Source organism: Bombus vancouverensis, chromosome 5, assembly GCF_051014615.1.
Source record: "Bombus vancouverensis nearcticus chromosome 5, iyBomVanc1_principal, whole genome shotgun sequence".
NCBI classification, from domain to species: Eukaryota; Metazoa; Arthropoda; class Insecta; order Hymenoptera; family Apidae; genus Bombus; species Bombus vancouverensis.
Genome location: NC_134915.1, coordinates 6,281,275 through 6,290,407, shown reverse-complemented (window position 1 = coordinate 6,290,407; position 9,133 = coordinate 6,281,275). Strand labels below are relative to the sequence as shown.

At 38.1% G+C, this 9,133-nt stretch overlaps 1 protein-coding gene across 1 annotated transcript; it reads right to left on the bottom strand.

Moving 5' to 3' along the window:
* Positions 1 to 5,179: 5,179 nt before the first annotated feature.
* On the bottom strand, positions 5,180 to 5,794 carry LOC117159659 (uncharacterized). The gene has a single exon (XM_033339677.2). The coding sequence runs from the start codon at positions 5,792 to 5,794 to the stop codon at positions 5,180 to 5,182; it is 615 nt and encodes a 204-aa protein (XP_033195568.2).
* Positions 5,795 to 9,133: the final 3,339 nt, after the last annotated feature.

Here is a 9,133-nt window from a genome sequence, read left to right as displayed (position 1 = left end):
CTCCGGTGTCCTTTCATCTCCGACATATATAATAACCTGTTAATATCAGTGTCATCTTCAATCAACTAACCTTATTATCCCACAAGAAATAAGGGATCGAACGATTCGTGGCGTCGATTATGTAAATCGTAATGGGAATTTACGACTCTGGTTGGCGCGCTTCTTCGAGATCGCGTTTCCCCGTGAACGTGCGAAAGTTCACTTCATAAAAAAAACTCGTTTAAAAAACGTTATATTTTTGTAGATTTATCATCCGCGCAGATACGTAGGATATACTGAATATGAAAAGTTAATTGTCACATAAGAGTGAAAAAGGGAAGAAGTACCCACACGATACCTCAACAAATGTTGAGTAGATGGCCAATAATGTGACATGCCCAATATTATTCGAATAGAATTACAAATTTAATTTAAAACTCAATGTATTTTAAACAGATAGAAAATCAGACGATGAAAGTTAACAACTTGAAACTGTTCGGTAAAAAAAATTCCTCTGTCAATGTGAACTTTTTGGGTGGAATAAGATCTAATTCTTACTGCTTGCACGAATCTGGTTTTAAAGCTGGGAATTATCAAAGTTGTTCGTAGTGCGAGTATACGCTACAATACAATATGAATGAAAATTATTTCCATGAAAATAGCCATGTTTAGAGACTGTAAGCGTACATATCTGTTGAATGTTGAGACCTTAGAATGATTGGAATATGCGCTTATTCAAGCATATTCCATAACTTTGTATATGTCGGAGAAGAAAGGACACCGAAACATTTCCTTTGAAATTCTGGGAAAATCCCTTAACACTTTAATCTAGATTCTACCATAGCCGTAATTAAGCAATTGTCGTCATTCAATACGATTGTATTTGTTCGAGATTTGTGATAGTGAGCTTGGGCTCGAGGCGACTGTCAGTCGCCGAACGTAGCCGCGGTCAGGGGTCGAACGTTTTTATCTAACAGAGGTATGGAGTAATTGTATAGCTCTCCTTAAAAAGAAATAGTTGTAGCGGTACACAACAGTAAACATTCCAACGGTTTCTGTCCCATGGCTCGCCACACGCAGACCCTATTCTTCGGGTAAGATAATTACCAAATGTCGACGCATCTCCACAGTGCATGTTCAGCTAGCCTGAGGGCCGTTATAAACATTAAGATCTACTTACCTAAAGTCCTTCGAACAGACAAACAGTCTTTGTCCCAACCACGGGAAGATAGGAGATCTATTTTTCAACGAACGACGCTACCCGCTAGCAACCTTCCCTCAAGGACGGCTGGCATTCTTTTCCAGCCACCGACACGGAAATTGACCAATTAACAGCAACGTCAATTTCCCTCACTTTCCGAACGAAGGCTTTCTTCGACGAATCGGAGAATCTCGTGTCCTTAGACACACCCCATATAGTTTTTCTCTGCAGCATCATCGTGGCGGAAAGTCATTCTCTCATGAGGTCACATTAGCGAGTGACATAGCGTCTTTATGCTGGATGGATATTCTATGTTTTAACAAAGAGTTAATTCAGTAACACTTGTACTGTAGACAAGGAAATTGGGTACAACTTGGACTTTAGAAGAAAGCGCATTCTGTTATCTCGTTGACCGCAGATTCGTTATTGAACCTAGGATCATTGTCATTAGCTTCTCGAGTATCTAATTACTACGGTTACTTGCCAAATTGTGTAATAATTATATCTGCACCAGTAAATATCTCCTCTATTGCATAACAATAACGTCTAATCCAAATGAAGATTCGTCTCACGCCCCTAACCCCAATCATAATGTGAACTCGACATATAGATTTTATAAAGTGTCAGTTATTTATTAATAATAAACATAGGACTTGCTTAGTACAAGTATATTTCTTGTTCCAGTTTCAATTTTGGAGAATATTTAATACCAATTACGACGAGAATTAAAGAGTTGAATATTTCTAAAAGATATTTCACTAGAGAAAGATATTTTTAGCGTAATATTGAAAATATAATAAAAATATCAACGTTTTGTTTGAATTATAGCGAGTGCCCGAATACTTGTGCATATAGTAGTGTATATACTTGTCGGGTTATCATTAGGATTTAAGGCGCGTAATGATTCTTCATTTGAATTAGCCATTGTTTTACAAACCAGAGAATATATTTACGCGAATAAACAAGACTTTACAAAATATTATGAATAATGAGTTTAATAAATGATAAGATTAACAAATGATAAGTTTAATTAATAATTAGATTAAAGAATAATAAGTTTAACGAACAATAAGAGGGACGAATAATATATCTTACGAATAATGAATTTAACGAATAATGAGATTAACGATTGATAGGTTTTACGAATAATGAATTTAATTTACGCTATTAACAATGTTCCGGGGTTCAAACGAATTCACGGTCAACGGGATAACTCTTTACTATGCGTAGAATAATTTTAAAACACAAAAATACGTTTGCTGAGACACTCGGTAAATTGCTCGATGTATCACTTTCCAAGGCGATCACACGAATGAATATCTGATGAAAATCTTTTTCGCTATATGACTGCATTCGTTTGTTATATGCTCGCTGGAGACATCGAGGAGGTTCCAATCGTTGTTGCTAGGCAATTTCTGTCAAAAGTTTGTTGTATACTCTTTGGAAACATCGAGAAAGATCCAAACGCCGATACTAGGCAGTTTCTGTCTGGAGATTGATTCCTAATACAACGTGTGTCCCATTATATCAGCATCTCTAAAGTACAATTCTATGTGATTTCTAGGGAGAACAATACAACCGATCCACACCTTCGTCAGGCAAAACGTTTATCCCGTGACCGTGGCTACGTTCGGCGACCAGTTGTCACCTCGAACCCACTTTCGCTTTCACAAATGTCAAACAATTACAAATGACAATTGCTTAATTACAGTTATGACAAAATCTAGGCTAAAGCATTAGAAGGCTTCCTCAAAATTGCAAAGGGAAGGCTCTGGTTTTCCTTTCATCTCCGACATACTCATGGCGATGTATATAATTTGATTAACGCACTGTGTATTTTCGATCAATCGCGGGGAGACGCAATCGCGAGGAAACACGTCAACGGGAGTCGTAAATTCCCGTTACGATTATAATAATCGACATCACGAGTTGATCAATCCCTTGATTTCCGTTAAGATAATAGGGGTGGTTAAAGTAGTATAACGCTGCGATTAACAGGGTTATAAAGTTTATTTGTTCAACACTTAAGAGGTACACCGTGTCGTATGATATAAATCGTAGATGACGATTTGGCGTACGAAGATACGATATATATGCACAATAGAGCAAGGCTCTTATAGTTGAATTTGTTATGTTAGTGGACGTAGCACTAGAGGAGACTAAATAGAGGAAGTGATTGTTCGGTAATCCCGAGAACCAACTTAGATAGATGACGTGAGTTAGACTGACTTGTCGCTCTTATGTTAATACGGAAGAAAGTTCGGTGTGGGTGTGCCCTTTGAACGAAGAACGCGGATTCACACTTTTCGTTAGGAAAAGTGAGGGTAACGATCCGCGATGTCGATTGGTTATGGCCCACATTGATGCCTGAAGGTATGAGGAGGAAATCTCCTACCAACGTGGTTCGTGGGTGACCTTGTTCATGGGAAAAATCAGCCTGTTTTATTAGACAGCTATTCGGTTTTTGCCAATAGGTGCATACCCCCTTCCTCCGTGTTTTTAAGAGCGCCTAATAAACCCAAGGACCTTTCTAACAACCAGCCGTGAACCGAAAATGTTTCTAGGATTAACACTAGGTTTATGAGATCCGTTAATTTGATGGATTTCGAACTTCGAAATGAAATATCTCAAAAACCATAGCATCGATTTTAACCATTTTGCATCGTAAATTAATCATTTCATCTAAAGAATTTATACACAAAATTATTTTTTCCTAGGCTTTCTAATCTTTGAAATCTGTATGTAGTATACCTATCTCTACGGCACCCGTCAAATTGACGGGTAAACGAAAATACGCATTTTTCTCTAAAAAATCGATTTATTCAAATTAAGTCTGAAAGGAACAATATTAGGCTCCACATTTAAATAAATTATTAATAAATAAAAAGTCTTTTTTTAAATTATCACTAACGGTACAGGGTAATCATATCTATTGAGCACATTTTTTGCAAATATACTGAATGTTGTTTGTGCATTTTCCGCATACGATCTTTTTGCAATATATACAATAATTATTACTTCCATCTTTTTTGCAATAACTCACTTGGCAACTTTTTCGCACTTCTGACGTTGAAGGTGACAGAAGTGAAGCATCTGATCTTTGGCAAATGTTCTCCTTGTTTTCTCCAGCTAATGCACTCTTTATATAATATCCACGCGTTTATCGCTGCCAAATCCAAAATATTGAAAAAGACTTGAAGGGGCCATCGGAAACTCCCTGCTATAAACACTATATTTGCGTGCCATTTGGTCAACGACGTCCACACTAAACTTTGTTTTATTTTAAAAAGTAATGGTTTCTGGAACACGTTTATAATTATCTTCTATTCGTACTCCTGTATGTTTGGTGCTTAGGAGGACTTTTACTTTAGGTTTACTTTTATACACAGTAAGTGTGCAGTTTTCTGATTTATATAAATCTGAGGAAAACAAAGTCATCTTGTTCTTTTTTTCCTTCGCTGGTTTTGGTAGTTCTCTTTTATTCGACCGGATGGTCCCAACTAAAGTTGTCTTTTGTGCTAGCAATTTTTTAGCTAGCGGGATGCTTGTAAAGAAATTGTCTGTCGTTATATTTCTGCCTCGTTGTAAATATGGTTCGGCTAATTTTAGTGCTATAAACTCGCTCAACGGTATTGAGCATCGAGTTTCATTTTTCCCTATACAAGGGAAACCATTCAAAATATACTTTGTTTGGACGTCAACTGCTAACCAAAACTTAATGCCAAATTTATGGGGCTTATTCGGCATATATTGTGTAAATCTGCACCGGGCTTTCGTTGGAAATAATTGCTCATCTATTGAAATATTTTCATATGGCTTATAACAAGCCTGGCTATCACCGATAAACCTGTTCCATATTTCGGATATCAGCGCAAATTTGTCTGTTTGTAATCTTTCGGATCATTGGATTTTTTTGTCAAAGCTTATGAATTTCAGAATTTCTGTAAATTTATCTCTGTGCATTGTATTTGCGAAGAAAACGGGTTCCCATTTTTTCGACTACAGATAAGAAGCTTTCAATGATTTCGACTCATATGCACCCCGAGCATATAGAATTCCTAGAAAACTATGTAACTCAGCAACTGTGATTGTCCAGTCTTTTTTCAAAACTCGGCGTGCTTCGGTTTCAGTGCAATTTTTTATGTGTTCCATTATATTTCTGTCAATTATTAATTCGAAAGCACTAATTACACAACCCGACATGATATTTCTCTTAGCATTGCCACTAGGCCCTGCGATATCCTTAAATATCATACGAATGGGCGTCCTACCCCTAGATCCGCCTGCTTTCAGTTTTATCCACTGTGTCCCGTCAACTGCAATTTCCACTTCATCCATTACATTTTCGGATGTGCTTGGAATGCTCGTCATCTCATCCTCGGAGTCAGAACTAGAAAAAATACGCATTCTTTTCTTGTTACGACACAAGAAGCTTTCTTCTGCATTATCCGAAGATTCCTCTATCTCTCGACATTCAATGCATACAGAACTTTCGCTGTCGGCTTCGCTTTGGCCGAATTCATACTGATCTTCTTCGGAGGTACCCTCAGAACAATCTTCATTGATGTTGACAATTTTGTTCAATGTCTTATTATATCTCCTGAATTTACTCATGATTGCTAGAAAAGGTGGATTGGTGAAAATAAGAAAATACTGTGCCCAAATTCAATTACCCTATTGTAAATACTTACAATAAGCGGAGACTGTCTACAATAACTGAAACTTTTGCACACTATCTTTGAAAAACGTTCTTACACTGTTACTGCAGAAATCATACTAAAGAACGTTTCTTGTTTTAGAGATTTCGTCGGCATAAGCATAAGCGATTTCGTTGAAGACGAAATTCAACACTCAAGCCATACAATCCGCTTTAGGTTACATTGTCGACATCGAAATCAATTGCGATTGAGAGATGCCGAATTGGAGGCATCTTAGTAAAGACTTTTCTTTCATTGTTATATTTGTCGGGTTAAGATCGGAATTTTGGGCGCGTGACAACTCTTCGCGTGGACTAGCCATCGTTTCACAAAGCCGAGATTATATGTACACGTATATACAAGACTATCACAAAGCTTAACAAATAATAAGTCTAATGAATAATAAATTTGATGAACAATGAAGTTAGTGAATAATAAATTGTAAGAATAATTAAGTTTAACAGATAATAAACCTAATGAATAGTGAGCTTAACGAATAGTAGGATTAATGAATAATATGATTCACGAATAATGAATTTAATGAACACTATTAACAATGTTTTTGTTGGGTTCAAACGAATCCACGACCAACGAGATAACTCTTTACTAAGCGTAAAAAGTAATCTTAGGCGAAAATACGATTGACGAAAATGCTCGATGTGTCACTCTCCAAGGCAATCGCACGAATGCCTGCCTCGGGGAGATTTTTCTCGCTGTACGATTGCCTTTTGTTTTTGTATACTCGTTTGGAAGCATCGAGAAGGTTCCAAACGCCCGTTGCTAGACAGCCTCTGCCTGGAATTTGATTATTGATACAATGTATGTCCCATTGTATCGGCACCTCCGAGGCAACCTCACACGTGGCTAGGCCCGCTCTCCAGGCCGCATGCCGCCACAACCACACTTCTCGAAAAACCCATACAACCACTCCAGACCTCCGTTAGGCAAAACGTTTATCTCGTTACCGTGGCTACATTCGGCGACCAATTGTCACCTCGAACCCAATCTCGCTATTACAAATTTTAAACAATTACAGCTATGATAAAATCTAGGCTAAAGTACTAGAGGATGTTCCCAAAATTTCCAAGGAAAGGCTTCGGCTTTCCTTTCATCTCCGACATATTTATTATTGGAGGAATGACTTTACGAACAAAGCAAACATATAAGATTTATTTCTGAAATCAGCTAAGCCGTCAATTTGACGGGTCTCGTAGAGATAGATATACTACATACAGATTTAAAAAATTAGTAAGCCTAGGAAAAAATAATTTTGTGCATAAATTCTTTATTCTAGATGAAATGATTAATTTACGATGCAACATGGTTAAAATTAATGCTATGGTTTTTGAGATATTTCATTTCGAAGTTCAAATTGGCGGGTCCCGTACACCTAGTGTTAACGTTATTGTTATTTTTTTAGTGATAATTAAAAAAAAAGACTTCATTTATTAATAATTTATTTAAACGTGAAGCTTAATATTATTCCTTTCAGACTAATTGAAATAAATCGATCTTTTAAAGAAAAATGCGTATTTTCGTTTACCCGTCAATTTAACGGGTACTCGTAGAGATAGGTATATACGAAACGCCCATAAACCTACTATTAAAATCCTTCCGGACAAACAAATTGACTGAATATAATATGTTGGCACAATGCAGTTAAATGTGTTTATTTTTTTTTTATTTATTTGTTGAAATTACAACCAGTTCTCGCGTTGAGAATTTTCAGTAATTTTTCTGGCGTGGCGCAATGACATGGCTGATTATTTATAATAAGTTAATACTTGAATCTAGCGTTTAGGTCTAGCAGGTAGTGCCTCTTCAGCCTGCGAATCTGGTCTGTCGTATCAAGTAGTCCAGTGATTAGGGGGTTTCGGCTATATTTTGCTATTTCCTCTTTGACTCTGGGAATCTTGAGGTCGCGATGTATTGTTTCGTTGGTAACATATCAAGGTGCATCTATTAAGGATCTTAGCGTTTTCGATTGGAAGCGTTGAAGTATTTCAATGTTGGTGTTACTTGGTGTTTCCCATAGTTGGATTCCGTAGGTCCATACAGGTTTTATTACGGTCTTGTAGAAGCTAATTTTGTTCTGTGTGCTTAGGTTGGAGCGTCGGCCAGTGAGCCAATACAGTTTCTTGAGTTTGTCCTTGAGTTCCTTTGTTTTGTCTATGATATGTTTCTTCCACGTTAGTCTCCTGTCCAGGGTCATGCCCAGGTATCGGACTGAGTCCCTGCTAGGAACTGTTGCATTGTTGATGGTGACCTGGGGGCAGGTTTGTTTTCGGAGAGTGAAGGTTACGTGTGAGGATTTCTTTTCGTTAATTTTGAAGCTCCATTCATGAAACCACTTTTCCATGGAGTCGAGACGTCGCTGGAGAGTGGATGAGGCTATTACCGGGTCTGCGTGGGTGGCTAATAGCGCTGTGTCGTCTGCAAATGTCGCTATTGTTATCTCGTTTGATATAGCTAAGTCGGCAGTTTAGATGGAGTACAGTAGGGGTCCGAGGACACTACCTTGGGGTATGCCGGATTCTATTGGAAATGTTGCGGAAGTGGCGTCTAGGCATTTAACCATGAATTGTCTATTGGTTAGGTAGGATTTTAGGATGGAGTAGTAGGGGTGAGGTAAGATCTTTTTAAGCTTGTATAGTAGCCCTTCATGCCATACTTTATCGAATGCCTGTTGGATGTCTAGGAAAACCGCTGAGCAATATTTTTTCTTTTCGAGTGTTTGGCTGATCGTATGGGTTATGCGATGGATTTGCTCTACTGTTGAATGTGTTTTCGGAAGCCGAATTTGTGATCTGGGAGTGTTTTCAAGTTCTCTAGGAGTGGAAGGAGTCGATTCGTGAGCATCTTCTCGAATAGTTTAGACAGGGTAGGTAAAAGACTGATTGGGCGATAGGAGCTGGTTTTGTATATCGGTTTACCGGGTTTAGGGATGAGGGTAACCAATGAGATTTTCCAGGCCTTAGGATAGTGTTCAAGGCGACGGTTAGCATTAGAAATCGATGTGATGAGTGCGATCCCTTTTATGGGAAGGCTCTCGATTGCTTTATTGCCTATTAGGTCGTGCCCTGCTGCTTTCTTGGGATTTAGGCGACTGATTGTTTCTATAGTCTCTGCAGAAGTGAAGGGTTCAATAGGAGGGGACATTTGGAAGGGGGTGTGCAAGTATTCAGTAACGTCCGCGGCAGCTTTGGGGGAATGGGATTTGAATACTTTAGACAACCATTTAGCAAACACGTCGGCT

Excerpts from the sequence above, each read along its gene's own strand:
- LOC117159659 (XM_033339677.2), bottom strand. The coding sequence starts at position 5,794 with ATGAGTAAATTCAGGAGATATAATAAGACATTGAACAAAATTGTCAAC.